Here is a 20,234-nt window from a genome sequence, read left to right as displayed (position 1 = left end):
ACATAAGGTGGGGCAAAGCCCGACCAATAAACAGATAAGGTAGGGCAAAGCCTGACCAAGAGAGGGGAACGCTTCGGTTGTGGCGGGACGTGCAGAGGTCAACATCTGGAGCGCCCCAGGGGTTGCAGATCACTGCAAAAATCTCCGGATGTGGGGACCACTCGCCTTGGACGACTGAGGACCAGCTGAGAAGACCACATCCCAGAGACACCCGGAATGAAGATAGCTGAGATGGCCGGAAACCGGAGTTCCACCCAGAATGGAATTTCCCAAGAGGCAAGCAAAGAAAGGATTGCCCTAGGCCCAACATGTTGAAGGGGAAAAGGGCTTCTCGGGGGACCAAGGCCCCAGACCGGCCGGTCCCTGAAAACACCTCCCAGCCAGACAGACTGGCAGGGAGGGGCAGGAAGGAGTGCCCTGAAAAAAACAGGGGGGAAACGAAGCCACCATAGAAGGGACCAACAAGACTGTAGAGAGAACGATCTTACGATCGAGAGACAATGGAGACCTGTCCCACCAGAAGAGAATCACCAGTAAAGAGGTTGGTGATGAAACTGGGCAAATGGCACGGCCTCCACAGCCGCCACTAACCGACCCAGGACATCCATGCAAAAGCGAATGGAAACTGGAGCAGGGTGCTGAAGTCATCGGACTCTTTATAAGAGTCAGCTGAGTGGTTGGCGGAGTCGAGAGCGGGCAGAGTCCGCGTCAAACTGGAGGCCCAAGAGAGAGGTTGGACTTGTCCTGATTGACCATCCAACCGAAGTGAGACAATTACTCCATGGATAGAAAAGGAGCTGGAGCGCGCCCCGAACTGCCTTCGCTAGAGAGGGGAACCGGAGGGTCCAGGAAAGAAAGAAAAAGGCAAGGGAAGCAAATTCGATCCTGTATCCATTGACTAACACATCCCTGACCCAGGAATCCTGAATGTGCATGGTCCAAGCATCCCAGAAGAGTAAGAGGCGACCAACCACCCGAGAAAGGTCAGCAGGTGGGGGCCCTTGACACCCAGGCTGAAGCAAAAGCAGGAAGAACCTGCTGTCTCAAAGGTAAAGTTTGCCAAAGTCTCCACCTTCATGTCCGCTGGAGCCTTGAGGGCAGCCGCATCAGCCAACGGCCGAGTAGGCGCCTTAGAGAGCCAGGATCCCGGCAGATCCACAGTTGGAGAGGAGGTCCACCGAGAAATGAGGACCTTGGCTAAGGGATACCGCGCTTGAACCTTCTTCGTTTCCTGAAACTTCTTGTCAGGGTGCCTCCAGGCGGATACCATCAGGGTGTAAAAGTCAGTGTGAGAGCTGAAAGTCGGGCACGATGAGAGTAAACTTCTGGACCACGTCCGAAGTTCCTGGGTCCTTTAGCTGGAAGGTGTCTCTTATGGCCGAAACCAATGAGTACACCACATCAGGCATATCCTTGCGGTCGGAGGCCGAATCAGAAACTTCATCCACAAGTTCACCAGGTGAATGGGAATGTGCGAGGTGGCCCTGGAAGAGAGGGAGACAGACCTGGGGGGGGGGGGGGGGGGGGGGGGGGGAGGCAGCACAAGTGGGTTCAGCAGAACCAGGCATTTTTGAGTTACAGCCTTACAAGTGTAATAGATAACTAAGGAGCTAGTTATCTGTGTGGAGGGAGGAACAGTACTGGGCACGGACTATAGCAAAAACTAAACAGTCACACCCAAGCTGTGTCCCTAATGCAGCATGTGATTAGCATGTTGCAATGCCCATGAGAACTGCGGAGGAGATGAGAAAACCTCTGAACCAATGGCCAGAGGGGGCTGTGCTAAACGCAAGGGCTCTGTGATTGGCCCTGTAACAACCCCCTATGCGCGCGCACAGCGCTGATTGTGGCTTAGTTGGCGCCCTTATGCAGGTTTCGGCGGCCTGGGTGGGCCGAGCCAAAGCGCACCAGGCTGCCGAAGTAAAATACAGCCCTAATGGCGCCCTCTCCCAGCCCCGAGCGCATATGCGAATGCATATGCGCCTGCGGGGGAAGGGAGGGAGCGGGCGAGACACTGTCGGCAGCCGAGCTGCTGAAATGAAAGTAAGAACATCGGCAGCCGCGCTGCCGAAATGAAAGTAAGAATGGGCGCCGAGCACCGTGGTAAAAAGGCAAACACCACACACACACACGAATACTGTAAAACACCACACACTGCTCAGCCCCAGATATAATAAGAGTCCCCCCATAAAGGAAAGGAGGGAAATCCCTCCTGGCCAGCCCCAACAGTCCCCATATAGAAGAGTGGGCCAAAAACTGGCGGTCTCCAGATGTTGAAAGCCCACACCTAAAGAAAAAAGGGGGATACTCACTGAAGATTTCAGCCAGCTTTTGTCACCTGCATCATGCCGGGCTGCCATGTACAAGTGAGGCGAGCAGGGAGGTAGGGGGACCCGGACCCATGAGGTGCAACCCCAGGCGCTGGCCGTTGGCGAGAGGGGGTTGACAGTACATCCACGATGCCTGTGCCCCCTCAATCGCAAATGGGGAAACAGTGAACAATATGTTCAGGTGGAGTCCCCACCTGAAAACAGGAAAGATAAAGGAATAAAAAACAAACCCTTCCCTAACCTAGGAAAATAAAAAAATATGAGACCTGGTCATGGGAGAACTCCAGACCAGCGTCTACCTCCTTAGACACCAAGCTAAAACGGATTACCTCAGGTGCCTGAGGGCGGGTATACCCTGCTGGGAGGAGCCGACTTTTCTTGTTGCCATAGTGTCAAGCCTCCTAGAGACAGCAGCATATACACATGGTCTGTGTCCCCCAATGGAGCCGATAGAGAAATTCAACCTATATAAGTAGGGTATCATTTTAACCGCATGGACCTACAGCATAAAGATAAGGTTTGTTTTTTACCGAAAAATGCACTGCGTAGAAACGGAAGCCCCCAAAAGTTACAAAATGTCATTTTTCTTCAATTTTGTCGTACAATGAATTTTTTTCCATTTCGCTGTGGATTTTTTGGTATAATGACTAATGTCAGAGCAAAGTAGATTTGGTGGCGCAAAAAATAAGCCATCATATGGAATTTTATGTGCAAAATTGAAAGCGCTATTTTTAAAAGGTGATGAGGAAAAATCCAAAAAAGGAAAAAAACCTGCGTCCTTAAGGGGTTAAGTAAGATGAATCGTAATGGGAACAGTGAGCATTACAGCCTCGTATCTCTACATAAACTGAATTTGAAAGGCCCCCATTAATGCACGTTTTAGCACTTGGGGCAAAAATAAAGGAAGCACACTCAATATCAAGAGTTCACTTAAACTAAACCGATCCATTACTGCCCAGATAGTCAAAAGTTTATTAAAATGACAGTGACTCTTTAAGGCCTCTCCTAAAGATAGGCTATCAATATTATAGTCCATGAAAATCCCCTTTAATATACATGTATTTGAATATACTTACTCAGCTTGGATTCCCTGATGTAAACCAGCATGTACGCATTCGTACAGTGCCGTACAGACAAGTCATCATCATGACCTCCATAATTATGCTCAATAGCCTCCTCCTTCGTACATCTTGACACTACATCATCATCAAACTTACACCACTGCAGAGGGGAACAAAAAATAAAAAAATCAATGTCAGTATGGAGACCATTAACACATTTACTGCATCTGCCATAAGGCACACGCGCGCTGCCCCATTGTCTACACAGTAAAAATTATTTCTCATTAATATAATTTTAATTTCAGTTTCTCCAATACAAATATAACATTACTTCATTTTATAACTCCAGAAACAGTGTCAATGCTTATTGTCAATATACTGAGCCCATACACAATTGACAAATGTGGGTATGCAATATACAATGGAGAATAAAAGATTACCATAAACCATCTAATTTTACATTCATTAATACTAAAAACAATGGGGATATTTATCAAAACATGTGCAGAGGAAAATATGACCAATTGCCCATAGCAACCAATCAGATTGCTTCTTTGATTTTTATAAGGGCCTCTGAAAAAAGAAACAATCCGATTTGTTGCTATGGGCAATTGGCCAATTTACTCTGCACGTTTTCATAAATGACCAATATGTTTAAAGGTGCCTCATTACCTACACTGTTTTTACTCTCCTGCAATAATTGTTGCATTGAAGGCAAGAAGATTCTTCCCATAAGACATTATATTCCATGTTCATATTGTTGAAATTTGTGTGTGAATGCCCTTGCCCAAAGGTCCATTTCAATGACAACAGGAAGCCAGCAATATTTATCAATATTTACATCTATTACCAGGCTACAAAGTAACATCTCCTACATACTTTGCCTTCTCCTTTAGGATTTAAATAAACAACATAGTGTCCTCCGTGGTTGTCTCCACTGTGCACCAACACAGCATGCAATATGTAGTTAGCAGGGTCTTTGACATCAGGCTTCTGTAGGAATTCATCCAGTGGTAATTGTTCTGGAAACTCAAACCTAAAAAGTAACAAGAGATCAAAAAATGGCACACAAACACCACAACAGGCATGAGGTTTAACTTAACCAACACACAGGCTCTTTGTAGTAAATGTTAACTAGACATTAACTCGTGCAGTGGACTGCAAGTCAGCATTGGTCCCAGCAAAATTACAAGGATGGGTAAGGTTGTGACAATACTAGTTCTTTATAATATTTTTTCACCTTTTGTATTAGGAAATGCTTATTTTCATTTTGTACCCTCATCACACCTATTAATCTAGTTAGTGTTTTTTTCTTCATTAAAAAGTTTTGTTTTGTAAGAACGAATGAGAAAAAGAAACAACAAACCAGGATGGCATACCCAACAGGTATAGAGGAAACAAAAAAATCCAAATCTCAAAAGGATAAAACAGTGTCGAGCTATAGCTAGTGCAGAATAAGTATAAAATTACAGTCATCCAACAAAGGGGGACCGTGAGCAGGGGGCACCTTAAAACAATAGTAATATGTGAGGGGGGGGGGGGAAATAAAAAAAAAATAAAAATAAAAAACACAACAAAGCTAGATATATGCTATCTAACTAAAATCAAGTGGAGAGGATATGCAAGAGATAACAGGGTAGACACAGGAAGAGACTAGACAAGCAAAGTAGAGGAAGTTTTTTTTTTATTTTTTATTATTATTATAAAAGTATAGCAAAAACAGGATATCTAAAAGGATCACATACATGATCCTAATGTGTCTATGGAAATGGCAGACCTGAGGGCCTTTGTTAAGCCATAGCAACCTGAAATTGCCTTTCAGAAGATCTGATGGGCTTAGGAGCTCTGCCCTCTAGAAAACCACTTAGATGCCACATTTACTACTGACCCCGACATGCAAGGGATTAAATTGTCAGGATGACAGTTAATTCACCCTCTCTTCAGCCTACACCATCACTGCAAAATATTTACAGCATTGTGAGGTCACACAATATTTCTTACCTGTCATTAATTTTTATGTTCTGGTCTGTCTGAGGATCATACATGAATCTCATGAGTTGAAGATGTAATACCGGCGGTAACGTTAAAAATTTTACTCCTTTTTCTGCTTCCTGAAAAAGGAGAACAAAAAAAAAAAACAAAGTTAGCTACAAATACATAAAAAGGTGCTGTAATACTCATTGACTGCAAAACAACTTCCAATGTACACCCCAGAGGCATTTGAAAGTACAGTCTCAGGCACATTTGTAGTGGTTTAAAAGCTTAGAACTTAGTTTTTCTATCCTTGAGCTACCAGAATTCATCTTATATATCAGTCTGTGAATTTGTGCTGCTAAATCAGTAGAAGTGCAGTGAAAAGAATGGGGAAGTATAGAGCAGTATCCTTAGGTACAAACAGAGGGGTGAATCTATTAATGCACAGTGCAGATAAGAAAACCTACAGTCACTACAATACAGAATGATCAGAGCTGCAACAAACGACGTTAAGTCTTCTGGTACATATAGTCGTATACAAAAGTTTAGGCCCCACTGACAATTTCCATTTATACATAATTGGGTGTTTGGATCAGCAAATTAATTTTGAGCTATCAAATAACTGAGACAGTAATATTTCAGTAATGAAATGAGGTTTATTAGTGGAGCAAAAAAACGTGAAATCTGCATCAAAACTTAAGTAGACAGGTATAAATTTGGGCCCCAACAAGAATATCACATCAATATTTAGTTGAGACTCCTTTAGCAGAAATACCATATTCTAGATGTTTCCTGTAGCCTGTTATGAGTGTCTGGATTCTGGATGAAGGTATTTTGGACCATTCCTCCATCTCCAGTTCAGTTATGTTTGATGATTGGGGAGCATGGACGACCAGCTTTACATCACACCACAGATTATTAATGATATTCAGGTCTGGGGACTGGGTTGGCAATTCCAGAACATTGTACTTGCTCCTCTGTATAAATTCCAGCATAGATTTTGAGCAGTGTTTTGGGTCATTGTCTTGTTGAAGTATCCATCCCCGACGTAATTTCAACTGTGAGACTGATTCCTCTACATTATTCTCAAGTATCTGATATTTAGTTGAATCCATGAGACCCTCAACTTTACCAATACTCCCAGTACCAGCACTGGACACACAGCAAGATGGAATCGCCACCAAATTTTACTATGCGTAGCAAGTAGGGATCGACCGATATCGTTTTTTTTTAGGGCCGATACCGATAATCGGTGCAGGTTAGGGCCGATAGCCGATAACTTATACCGATATTCCGGTATAAGTTATTGGCTATTTAACCCCCTGCGACAGCGCTGCAGATCATTGATTTAAAGCGGGCGCTTTAAATCAATGATCTGCAGTGGCTTTTGCGGGGCCATAGGCCGCCGGCACCACCCGCTTCTCTCCCCTACCTGTCAGGGTGGTCCGGGCCATCCATCCTTCCTTCCTTCCTGTAGTGTCCGGGGGCGTTCCGGGTGGAGGGTGAACCGGTCCGGGCTGTCCTTCTCCACTCCGGGCAGGCTCCGGCCTAGTACGCTGCATAGATGCCGCTGCGCAGTGACACCCGTGCGCAGCGACGCACCAGACGTCACGGCGTAGCGGCGTCTATGCAGTGTACTAGGCCGGAGCCTGCCCGGAGTGGAGATATGACCGCCGGAGAAGAAGGACAGCCCGGACCGGTGCACCCTCCACCCGGAATGCCCCGGACACTACAGGAAGGAAGGATGGATGGCCCGGACCACCCCCATTACGGGTAAGTTTAATTTTTTTTATTGACTCTGTGGGGGAGGGGCCCAACCGGTATAGCGGTATGGGCAAAAATCCATACCGGTATACCGCCCAGCATCACGTGGGGGGTGCGACGCGGTGCGGTGGTCGCGGTACAGTGGGGGGTCGCGGTACGGTGGGGCGGTGCGGGGCATTATCGGCAAGGTAATTGCCGATACCGATAATGCTCAAAATCCTGAATATCGGCCATACCGATAATCGGTCGATCACTAGTAGCAAGTGTTTGTCTTGGAATGCTTTATAAATAAATTAAAATCATGGAAATGGTCAGTGGTGTCTCAACTTTTGCATATGACTGTACTTTATGAAGTGGTTTCTAACATAAGTATATCTGTCACTTCTTACATAATGTTTGAACAATCTAAATGTTAATTACAGAAGCATTCTTACATTTGACAGCTCACAAACTGCTGCATGTATGCAATCTGTCCCTAGAGACATGGATGATTCTTGCCTTCAGGGCAGCCATTGTAGACAAATAACATACAACCTACAGTTTACACTAGTCAGATTAAAGTAAAAAATCGCTAGCCTTTCAACTCCCACACAAAGTCAATATCAGTAATTACAATGCCTTCGAGGAAGGTAATATTTCAGGCACTCACCTGCAAGCCGTGCTCCCCTGCATCATACTTGTTGTCACCATCTAGCTGCTCCACTGCAACATAGTCAATGAAGGATTCAAAGACTGTAGGGAAAGAAAAGAAGATAAATGCACATTAAAAGCATAATAGTACAGTTGTAGGGCATAAAAGATCAAGAATGAAACTAGAAACTACTTGTATCCCTTTAAAGTGTAGTTAGACAGTGATCGGTATTTGCTCCACAGTGGATATACTACTGTTGAGTCCTTTTTAAGATTCTTAAAGAGGTGTGAGGAACACATCATGAACCAAAAATGCTAAGGCTAGTGGGACATTCAAAATGTGAAAAACAGCAAGATCCAGCTGACAAACTGGAAGCTTCTCAAAATTTTAAATTTAGTGTCCCCATAAAATATGCTCACACTTAGGAAACAGTGTTACGGAGGGTAACTCCATTGAGACTAATCCAACAACCTTGCAGAAACCCATAGCACAAAGACTGTTACTGTACTGGCTATAATGCAAAGTATTAACATTGTAGAGCTGTAACAGAACTGGCCAGCAAGCACATTCAGAACAACAGGGCTCGGACTGAAATCTAGCTCCACAGAGAATGAAGGAGGATTATATGGTTTAGCAAAAACAACTTTAAAAGAAATTCCTATAAATTGACCTCACAAAATAGAAAGCATGATAATTAAAAAAAAGACTAACAAAAATGTCTAAATGTCTAACACCTCAAAACCATTTGAGCCAAAAAACTCTGTGCTGAAACCTGCCAATCTAAAATGGATAGAATTTTTCCAGTTGCCAAACTTTAACCCCTTAAGAACATTGGACATAAATGTACATCCTGGTGCCCTGGTACTTAATGCGCCAGGATGTACATTAACATCCTGAGGGGGGTCGTCTGACTATGAAGGGAGTGCAGCAGCTGTGACTAAGATGGCTGCTAGTAGCCGCCTTGCACTTATAGTCAATGACTGAGAATGGTGATCCCACTGTTTTACACCATTAACCCCTTAAGTGCTGTTGCTGTCTTCCCTAACTGATCAGTGTGTTCACCCAACGGAGGTCTTCTTACTTGCTTGCTTTGCGCAGGTCCCTGTTCAGATCTGCTGCTAAAGCCTGCTGAGCTAGGCTCTACCAACAGATTGCTGAAATCACTAAGTAATAATGTGCAATTGCATTACTCCGTGTATGCAATCTGAGTATTGCAAGTCCCCTATGGGAAGTTAAAAGGAAAGTGGTCATCAGTTCCCCCACACTAAAACGCACAATCCCCCAAATGTCTCCTCCTCTCATCACTGACTTGCGCTTAGAGGCGGGACCACCGGCTAGATATAAATATTCATAAGCGCCAGTCACGTGAGTGCTCAGTAGGCACGAGTGCTCACGTGACCGGCGCTTATGAATATTTAAATCTAGCCAGCGGGCCCGCCTCAAAGCGCAAGTCAGCACTGGAATAGGGGGGACCTTCGGAGCAGAGGGGCTCCGGACTGCAGGTAGGTATAGCAGTCCGAGACCCCGCATCGGTCTCCTGTTCCCTCGCACTATAACCTGTTGTATCGGGTTATAGTGCAGGGGAACTGGTGACCGTTTTCCTTTAAAGTGAAAAACACAAGCCCTACCCCTAATAAAAATTTACCCTACCCCTTTTCCAATTTTCATTTGTGTGTTCATTGGGGGACACCTATACATAAAAACATATGTGGTACCGCCGCGCGTGGAAATGTATGAATTATAAAACTATATCATCATTAAACCGCAGTCAATGGCATACGTGCAAAAAAAAAATTCAAAGCCCAAAAAAAATACTTTCCAGAAGACAGACAAAATCAAACCTATATAGGTATCATTTTAATTGTATGAACCTACAGAATAAAGAGAAGGTGTCAATTTTACTGAAAAATGTACTGCGTAGAAACGAAAGACCCGGACCGGGAATTAAGCAAACCCCCAGATCCCCCCACCACCCCCCGTCGGCGATCGTAGAAAATCGCATGTCAATCCAGACATGCGATTTTCTGCTATCCCGGGCTGATCAGAGCGGTCAGCGACAGCCCCGATCATCTGAGGGCTAGGAGCGAGGTCGCAGTGCTGCGATCTCCTCCTATCCCCTGCCATTGGTCAGAACTGAGATCCAGGCATGAGCAGTCATGCGGCAGAATCGTCAATCACTGGTTTCCTATGAGAAACCAGTGATCAATGATGAAGATCAGTGTGTGCAGTGTTATAGGTCCCTATGGGACCTATAACACTGCAAAAGAAAAGTGCAAAAAAAAAGTGAATAAAGATCATTTAACTCCTCCCCTATTAAAAGTTTGAATCACCCCCCTTTTCCAATAAAAAAAAAAAGTGTAAATAAAAATAAAAACATATATGGTATCACCGCGTGCGGAAATGTCCGAATTATAAAAATATATCATTAATTAAACCGCTCGGTCAATGGCGTGCACGCAAAAAAATTCCAAAGTCCAAAATAGTGCATTATTGGTCACTTTTTATATAATTTAAAAATGAATAAAAAGTCCTATCAATGCAAAAATGGTACCGTTAAAAACTTCAGATCACGGCGCAAAAAATGAGCCCTCATACACGGAAAAATAAAAAAGTTATAGGGGTCAGAAGATGACAATTTTAAACGTATTAATTTTCCTGCATGTAGTTATGATTTTTTCCAGAAGTCCGACAAAATCAAACCTATATAAGTAGGGTATCATTTTAATCGTATGGACCTACAGAAGATAAGGTGTCATTTTTACCGAAAAATGTACTACGTAGAAACGGAAGCCCCCAAAAGTTACAAAACTGCTTTTTTTTCCAATTTTGTCGCACAATGATTTTTTTTTCCGTTTCACCGTAGATTTTTGGGCAAAATTACTGACGTCATTACAAAGTAGAATTGGTGGCGCAAAAAATAAGCCATCATATGGATTTTTAGGTGCAAAATTGAAAGTTATGATTTTTTAAAGGCAAGGAGCAAAAAAACGAAAAAGCAGAAACGGAAAAACCCCCGGTCCTTAAGGGGTTAACAGCCCTTACTAGAAAATAATAGACCAGGTCTGGGGAGCTCCCAGACTTGTGTCTCGCCTCCTACAGACACTAGCTAAAACTGATTACCTCACTTCCAGTGGGTGGGTATATCCTGCCAGGGAGGAGCCGACTTTTCCTAGTGTCAGCGCCTCCTAGTGGCAAGAGCATATACCCATCAGTATAGGCGTCCCCCAATGAAGAGCGACCGAGAAAAATGTACACTGTGCCCGCTCCCAGTCTTTGAAACAGACTCATCAGCTGGGACCCATGGCTAATGTAGGACTATGGCACAGCATTGTTCAGTGTTTGCAGTCAAAAGACCGCAGGTAATCAACTATGGGGAGTAAAAAATAGTAAAGGGGAAAAAAAAAAAAAAAGGTAATAAAATATGAACAAGCCCCTTTCCTTATGAAAGTTTATATCATTCCCTATAATGTAAACAAAAAAGGAGATTTTTTAACACTTACTGTAAAATATCTTCCTCGAAGGATCCATTGGGGGACACAGACCGTGGGTGTATGCTGCTGTCTCTAGGTGTGACACTATGGTAATAAAAAAAAAGTCTGCTCCTCCCAGCAGGATATACCCGCCTTCAGGCTCTGAGCTAGTCAGTTTAAGTTCCAGAGCAATAGGAAGAGACCAATAGGTCAAAGAAAACCCAAAACTGTCCGAGAACCAGAAGAAAAAAAAAACCTAACTGAACACACCCGCGGACAGAGAACCAAGGAAAAAAAAAACAAATAAGGATGGGAGCTGTGTCCCCCAATGGATCCTTCGAGAAAGAGATTTTACGGTAAGTGTTAAAAAATCTCCTTTTCTCTATCGGCTCCATTGAGGAACACAGACCGTGGGAAGTACCAAAGCAGTCTCTTGGGTGGGCAGATAAGTAATCAGACAGACGGCTGATCCACTGCCGCCTGCAACACTTTACGACCCAGACTAGCATCAGCCGATACGAAAGTATGAACTCTGTAAAACCTCGAGAAAGTGTGTAAAGACGATTAGGTAGCCGCCTTGCAAATCGGCGTGGCCGAGGCTCTATTCTCGAGAGCCCAGGATGCCCCAACAGAACGAGTGGAATGAGCCACAACCCTGAAAGGAAAAATCTTCCCCTTAGAGCGATAGGCTTCCGAAATGGCGGACCGAATCCACTGAGAAATGGTGGCCTTGGAAGCAAGTTGTCCCTTGCGACGACTTTCCGTAAGGACTAAAAAGGAATCACACTGAAGAAACGAAGAGGTGACGGAGAGATAAGGCCAAACAGCCCGAACTAGATCCAGCTTGTGTAGCAAGCGCTCCTTAGGATGAGAAGGAGCCAGACAAAAGTGCGGGAGGACAATGTCCTCATTGAGATGAAAGGCCGAGACCATCTTAGGTAAAAAGGAAGGATCTGGCCGGAAAACTACCTTGTCCTGGTAGATCACCAGAAACGGAGAACGGCAGGAAAGAGCTGCCAGTTCAGACACCCTCCGGATGGAGGCGATAGCCACAAGAAACGCCACTTTCCAAGAAAGGAGGCGGAGAGACACCTCTCTAAGGGGCTCAAAGGGTGCACTCTGGAGGGCACTCAGAACCAAATTCAAGTCCCAAGGGGGAGAAGGTGACCGATAAGGAGGAACAGCGTGCACCACTCTTTGCAGGAAGGTCCGGACATGAGAATTAGAAGCCAGGGGTCGCTGGAAAAGAACAGTAAGGGCCGAAACCTGACCTTTAAGTGAACTGAGAGACCACCCCAGTTCCAGCCCCGACCGCAAAAAAGAGGGAAGACGGAGAACCGAGATGGTCACCGAGGAGAAGTCCTGAGCTTCACACCAACGAAAATAAGACCGCCAAGTACGGTGGTAAATTCTTGCGGAGGAGGGCTTACGAGCCTTGAGCATGGTGTGAATGACTTGGGAAGAGAACCCGCGGGCCCTCAAAACCGCGGTCTCAACTGCCACGTCGTCAAATGCCGTAAATTGGGGTGGCAAAGAGGACCCTGAGAGAGTAGGTCCGGGCGGAGCGGAAGGCGCAGAGGAGCGTCGTCCAGGAGCCTGACTACGTCGGCGTACCACAACCTTCGGGGCCAATCTGGAGCTACCAGAATGGCGGGGACGTCCTCTGCCTTGAGCTTCCTCAGCACCCTGGGAAGGAGCAGAAGAGGAGGGAACAGATAAGGTAGGGCGAACCCCGCCCAAGGAATCACTAGGGCAACCACAGCCAGAGCCTGAATGTCCCGGGACTTTGTGCCGGGACGCGAAGAGGTCCACGACCGGAATGCCCCAGAGGTCGCAGAGCTGCACGAAGACCTCCGGATGAAGAGACCACTCGCCGGGGTTGGGTGAGGACCGACTGAGGAAGTCAGCTTCCCAGTTGAGCACTCCCGGAATGTGAATCGCCGAAATGGCCGGAACTTTGTTCTCCGCCCGTGTGAGAATCTTTGTCACCTTGGCCATGGCTGCCGAGCTGAGAGTGCCGCCCTGACGATTTATGTACGCCACGGCCGTGGTGTTGTCCGACTGAACAGGACGGGACTGAAGATGGGACTCCCAATGAAGAAGACAAAGAAGAATCGCCCGTAATTCAAATATGTTTATCGGAAGAAGGGTCTCCGGGGGAGACCAGAGTCCATGAACCGTCCAATCCCTGAACACGCCGCCCCAGCCCGACAGGCTGGCATCCGTTGTAACAACCTGCCAGTGAAAGGGAAGAAAGGACCGCCCTTGGAGAAGAATGGGGGGGGGGCGGAGCCACCAGAGCAGAGACTGATGGACCCTGCGAGGGAGAACAATCTGACGATCGAGGGACAGGGGAGACCTGTTCCATCGAGAGAGAATCGCCAGTTGAAGGGGGCGGTAATGAAACTGGGCAAAGGGTACGGCCTCCATAGTTGCCACCATCCGACCCAGGACTTCCATACAAGTGCGGATGGAGATTGATACCTGGGTCCGAAGGGAGCGGACCCCCGACCGGAGCGCCAGACAAATTCGGGCAGAGGCCGCGTCGATTCGAAGTCCCAGGAAGGTTAGAGACTGGGTAGGACAGAGGACCGACTTGTCCCGGTTGACCATCCACCCGAAGAGAGTCAGTGTTGAGAGTGACGTCCAGATTCTCCAGAGTCTGGGCTCTGGTTGGAGCCTTGATGAGAAGGTCGTCCAGATAGGGTATCACCGAGATCCCCCTCAACCGTAACAGGCCCATCACTGGCGCAAGGATCTTTGTAAAGACCCGAGGAGCCGTGGCTAGACCAAAGGTGAGGGCTACGAATTGAAAGTGCCCCTCCGGAACCGCAAAGTGGAGGTACCGATGATGGCCCAGAAATATTGGCACATGGAGGTAGGCATCCTTGATGTCCACCAATAAAAAACTCCATGTTCCAGGGACACCACCACAGAACGGAGGGATTATATTCTGAAATGGCGGATGAGAAGGTGACGGTTGAGACGCTTGAGGTCTAGGATTGGTCGCACAGAACCGTCCTTTTTGGGGACCACAGAAAGATTTGAATAGAAACCCCGAAAACGTTCCCCTGGAGGAACGGGGACGATAACCCCCTGAAGAAGCAGAGACTGGAGAACTGCCCGAAATTGCTTTGCCAGGAGGAGACTGGGGGGCCCGGGATAGAAAAAAAAGCGATCCGTCGGAAGGGAGGCGAATTCGATCCGGTAACCGTTGGACACCACATCCCTGACCCAAGAGTCCTGAATGTGCGAAGTCCAGATGTCTGGGAAAAACAAGAGACGACCTCCCACCCGAAAAGAAACCGCGGGTGGGGGCCTCACTTCATGCAGAAGTGGGTTTGCGGTTGCCCGATTTGGGCGCAAAACAGCCGGTTGGAGTCCGACTTCCAAGACGGGCGTGCCCGGAATGAAGGAGCCTTCTTGTCCCGCGAGGGCCCCTGCCCGGACCCTTTACTGGGGCCAGAGGTCCGAAAGGACCGAAAGGAAAAGGATTTCTTCTGGTAAGTAGGGCGAGCCTTATTTTGAGGTAACAAGGAGCTCTTACCTTCCGTTGCCTCAGAGATAATCTCATCAAGGCGTTTGCCAAAAAGATGGCTACCCGTAAAGGGACGCTCAATGAGAGACCTTTTGGAAGCAGCATCCGCATTCCAAGCTTTAAGCCACATAGAGCGGCGGAGAGCCGCTAGGTGACCCACAGCAAAGGCAGAACAACGGGCTGACTGCATGGAAGCTGTGCACAGAAAGTCTCCAGCTTTAGCGCATTGGAGAGCCAGAGCAGATAGATCCTCTGGGGGGGATCCCGCTGAGATATCCTGATGGAGCTTTTGGCACCACTCTGACAGGGCTTTGGACACCCATGTCTAGGCGAAGATGGGAAGAGGAGAAGAGCCAGCTGCTTCAGAAGCGAACTTCGCTAAAGATTTTACCTTCTTGTCCGCGGGATCCTTGAAGGCAGCGGCAGTGTAGTCGTCTTAGAGGTCCGAGAGATTGGTTGATCCACTGAGGGAGGGGAAACCACCTTAGCGACAAAGTCCTTGTCAAATGGATAACGTTCTTGAATTGACTTGATTCCCGGGAACCTCTTGTCTGGATTTTTCCATGCGGATTCCAGAATGTCATCAAAGTCAGCGTGAGAGCTGAACCTTTGAGGTGCTGGCTTAGCACGATGAAAGGATACTCCTGGATTGACATCCGAAGATCCTGGGTACTCCAAGTGAAAGGTGTCTCTTATGGCTGTCACCAATAAGTTCACCATTGCAATTGAGTCTGAGCGGTCCTCTGAGTCAGATGCCGGCTCGGAAGCCTTGTCCACCAGGGGAATGTGAATGAGTAGAGGCAGTCCTGGAGGGGGGTGACCCAGACCGGGTACGCGGCTCTGGCGTAGCAGAGCGGCGACTCCGAGAACATCCTCTGGAGGAACGACGTTTGTGCCCAGAAGATTTGGGGGGGGCGGGACCCACGAGGGGAATGCTCACGTCTATCAGAAAACTCAATGGAAGAGTCAGACGAGGCACCCCTAGCACGCTTATTAGAGCGTGGCGTACGGGGAGACGAGGAGCGGGCCCTCTCAGAGGTCCTGAACAGGGAAGACCTCTTCAAGGCGGACCACCATTTCCCGGGAGGCCTCAGCCACTGAACGGGAGACTTTGGTCAAATCAGCCATATACTGGGTAAGGGAAGAAATGCAGCCTGGAGGAGCGGCTGAACCCACTGGGACCGAAGGGGCATCAGGGGGCACCAGGGGGTCTGGGGGAGCAGGCAGGGCAAGTGGGCTCAGCAGAGCCAGACATCTTGGTATTACAGTGCTTACAGATCTAATAAGTCACTGAATTTCCAGATTTCTGTTTGGATGGAGGAACAGCCCTGGGTACGGACATAATGTGAGAAAAAAAAAAAGACAGGAACTTTCTCACCCTAGTCTGTGTCCCCTGTCAGCTGCAGTGAGGAGAACTCGCTCTGTGCAGCCAGAGAGACTGAACAGGCCAGCCAATAGGGAGGGAGGGGCGTGCCTGAAGCAAGGCACACAGTAACCGACCCCTTCACATAGAAAATTGCGCCCACGGCGCCGATTGGACGCTGCTTCGCGCCTCAGAGCTCCTAGCCCAGTGGGCAGAGCTACAGACGGCCAAAGAAGAACTGTCATGGCGCCCGCTCCTTGTCCCGAGCGCACATGCCTAGCCGTATATGCGCTCGGGGGAATAGAGCGGGCGCCCAAAACGCCGGTGAAAGTAAGCAGGTGCTGAAGCGCCCGGCTCGTAGCAGCGCCGAGGCTGTCAGCCGCATATAAGGCACTGAAGTAGTTGCACCAACACACACACCACATAATAAAGTGTCCCATACTATATGCCCCATAAAGTAATGTGCCTTAAAATATATGCACCCTCAGGTGCCACTGCTCCCCCAGCATAAAGTGCAGCCCCTGTAATCAAACCCCATAACTGAAGGGGGGCCAAAAAAGTGGGTCTCCAGAGGTTGCGAGTCCGTACCTATGGAGAAAAAAAGGGGGGGGGGGGGGAAGTACTTACCTCAGTCAGAAGAACTTACCTAATGGAGTCTTCAGTGAAGTCTTCAGTCAGCTTTTGTCCCTGCATCACGCCTGGCTGCTATGCGCGAGCGAGGCGAGCAGAGAGAATGGGGGACCCGGACCCATGAGGTGCCACCCAGACGCTGACCGTTGGCGAGGGGAGGTGAACAGCGCATATACGCAATGTCTGTGCCCCCTTACTCGCAATGGGGGGGGGGGGGGGGACAGGGAACTGGAATCCCTGAGCCCCCACCTGAAAACGGAAAAGAAAAGGAATAAAAAAAACTAACACGTCCCTATACTAGGAAAATAAAAAATCAGAAGACCTGGTCTGGAAAATCCAGACCATGTCCACCTCCTTCAGACACTAAGCTTAAACTGACTAGCTCAGAGCCTGAAGGCAGGTATATCCTGCTGGGAGGAGCTGACTTTTTTATTACCATAGTGTCACACCTCCTTAGAGAGAGCAGCATACACCCACGGTCTGTGTCCCCCAATGGAGCCGATAGAGAAATAAACATATGTGGTATCACCTCCCTTGTACAAATAAAAACTACAGATCATGACAAAAAAATAAGTCGCTCATACATCCATCCCTGTACAGTATATTGGAAAATAAAAATTATAGTGATCAGAAGGGGACCATTTTAAGCATTTTTTTTTTAACACAAAGTAGTAATACAAAACCTAAAAAAAAATTGGGATCAAAGATTATGAGGAAGATTTATCAATCAGCTTGAAACCCTTATTGTTTTTCTTCCACAGCAACTGATCACAGCTCTGCGTTCATATCTTAACAAGCACTTGTAAATAAAGTGAAAGTTGAGCAGGGATTGGTTGCTATGGGAAAAACCAGACAATTAGGGTTTAAAGCTGATTGATAAATATGGGCCAATGTGTCATTTTTACCAGCATTACGTAGAAACTGACGCATCAACTAAAAGTTACAAAAGTGTTTTGGGGGTTTTTTGTTGTTGAAATTTATGGCTAATTGAAAGGCGAGGAGGAAAAAACAAAAACCTGCATTAAAAAGGCATAGTAACACGGCATTTAAATCAGCAAAATTCTCTGCACAACATCTGCACCCAGTGCTGTAGACCTGTTGCTCAGGATTTCATTCAATTAATTTTATGATGTGTCCAATGACTAAATAGAATAGTAACTATTTTAAGTCGCTAACTACACCCTGAAGATTTTACCTACAGATTTCCTTAGGTGAATTCGGCAGCTTATATGCTACATGTGAACCTGTATGACCAATGCTGAATTAGCAAGTAATATGCTGGCAGTCTACAGCTACCATGGGGAAATTCTGAACTGTGATTGATAGTTCAGGTAAAAGAATTGACAGGCGAGAATTGGAAGAACAAATATAATTGTACCACATTGCTCTGTCAGTTTAGCTAACTTAACACAATGTTCACAGGTAAATACAGATTGGTCAAGCCAGGACATCAAGTGTTGACATGGATGCTGAAAGGTTTTTGCCCCCCTGTAGAGCATAATGTACATATCAGTGGTCTATTACAGAGGTCTCCAACCTGCGGACCTCCAGATGTTGCAAAACTACAACTCCCAGTATGCTCGACAGCCGTTGGCTGTCTGGAGGTCAGCAGGTTGGAGACCACTGGTCTATTATATCACTGTTCCATTCGAATCTAATCCATAACAGCACAAGGAAAATAAAACCCTTCTAGAACTGCAACTCTAACTACAGACCAGGCTCCAAACATGTAAAAAGTATATACTTTATTAATACAGAACTTATACTGGGACTCACTGTTTTTCTTTCCTTTTATACTTAGTTGAATATCATAGTAGTCTTCTATTCTCTCAGATCGGTAGTCTACATGCTTACACTGGATGTAGGACTGAAACAAAAGGAAACAGTCTTAATATTTTAACCGTAATAAATCCTCACACTCTTATCAATAACATACTAAGACACATACCACCATCTTTCCTCTGAATAACTTTGGAATAGTGCCTTCTACACATGTTCCTTTCATTTTGTTTTCCACGTTGTCCAGCAACTGAAAGACAGAAAATAAACTATTAAATGATGGTGCCACCCAATGCATCAAACTATACAACAATCTCTGTTATGCCCACTGCAGGGCCTAAGAGGCATGACATGTCATTCTCTTTGTGGGTGTTCTGAGAATTGCTGTAACATGCAATGACCTCTCAGACCCAGAATCAGGTATATCAATATTTGTTTCTTTAAATGATTAACACCTTAAAAATGAAGTATACAATAGAATAAAAGCCCAGATTTACAAGCTCAGACAGGGACTTGAGATTATTACAGCAGGATACATTGACATGATGTCAATAACTTACCACTCTACATAATTCTTGGACATCGTGTTGCATGAAGCTATCTAAGGTCTCCCATCTAATAAGCAAATGGATAAAGACTGAGAAATCTGAAGAAATATCAGCAGAAAATTTCTTAAATCATTCAAGCATAATATTTGAAAGTTATTTTTTAAAATTATATAGAACATAATGTATATGGTATAATAGGATACCAAATGCATAACCTACACCAGTCACCAGCATTCAGATACTTTGCTGTAATACACACACACACATCTATCATTAGAAAACCGCTTGAAAAAGGTTCCAGTGTGGAACAGAAATTTTGCTGCTGTGATGCGAGACAATAAACCCACCATTTTTCTCTGCATATTGGAGTGCTGCACCATTGTTTTCTATGTTGGATGGACTGAGATAGAGTTCGGGGTGCTGGCACCATACATTGTATGTAGAAGTAGTGCTGCAGACTGATCTTTTGTAAAATATATATATGTGCGCAACAACTTACCCAAAGGATTTTGTTAACTTTTTAGTTCCTACAGGTTTGTCGCTATGTTGTAATTCATAGAAGACCCTCTGTAATGCTAGTGGAACACTCTTGGAGGAGTCATCTCCTTCTGTTGGCATCATGTACACAGCCTAGAAGAACAGATTATTATGTAATAATACTGCTGAAGATAAGCTTTCCATTAGAGCAGAATTGTCGGGCACTGTTTACATTAACGTTATAGCATCTGTTTACAAACATTGGAAAATCTATTCTGGAAAACAGGTGTCTTTTTGCAGTGACGGTAAGAATCTCTCAAGCATAATACTGAACAGGCATTTAGCGGCACCCATTGTCCAATGGCTCAAATTGTGAAACCTAAAATGTTTTTTTTTTTTTTTTTTACTGGATGCCTCATATGATACAGCACAATGTGCTGCATGAAGGAATCACTACACTTCCTGCCTGCACAACATGTCACAGGAACCTGATGTTCTGGAAAACCTCATCGGTGAGAGGGAGCAGGCCGATGTAGTGCTTTCGGCTCTGCTTCTCCCCGGCAAGCGTGATCCCCATAGCGGGGAATGAATGCTGTGGAATCCAAACACACACTGAAGAGAATGGTGTTACACCCACAGTATAGGTGGTCACAGGACACATGAGGGTGA

General features: G+C 46.1%; 1 protein-coding gene across 4 annotated transcripts in view; it reads right to left on the bottom strand.

Annotated features, from left to right (window-relative positions):
* Positions 1-20,234, bottom strand: part of USP7 (ubiquitin specific peptidase 7) — a 144,034-nt gene that overhangs the window by 51,251 nt on the left and 72,549 nt on the right. For all 4 annotated transcript variants that reach the window (XM_056536908.1, XM_056536909.1, XM_056536910.1 and 1 more), the window contains exons 7-14: positions 19,588-19,718; positions 19,101-19,155; positions 18,710-18,790; positions 18,538-18,628; positions 7,779-7,861; positions 5,393-5,502; positions 4,271-4,427; positions 3,407-3,551 (exon numbers count right to left, since the gene is read on the bottom strand). In XM_056536908.1, coding sequence (XP_056392883.1) covers positions 3,407-3,551; positions 4,271-4,427; positions 5,393-5,502; positions 7,779-7,861; positions 18,538-18,628; positions 18,710-18,790; positions 19,101-19,155; positions 19,588-19,718 — 853 coding nt within the window. The remainder of the gene's footprint in view (positions 1-3,406; positions 3,552-4,270; positions 4,428-5,392; positions 5,503-7,778; positions 7,862-18,537; positions 18,629-18,709; positions 18,791-19,100; positions 19,156-19,587; positions 19,719-20,234) is intronic.

The sequence above is a fragment of the Hyla sarda genome, chromosome 8 (genome assembly GCF_029499605.1).
Source record: "Hyla sarda isolate aHylSar1 chromosome 8, aHylSar1.hap1, whole genome shotgun sequence".
Taxonomy (NCBI): Eukaryota; Metazoa; Chordata; class Amphibia; order Anura; family Hylidae; genus Hyla; species Hyla sarda.
Note: the sequence above shows the minus strand (reverse complement) of the source record. Positions and strands in the feature narration are given on the sequence as shown.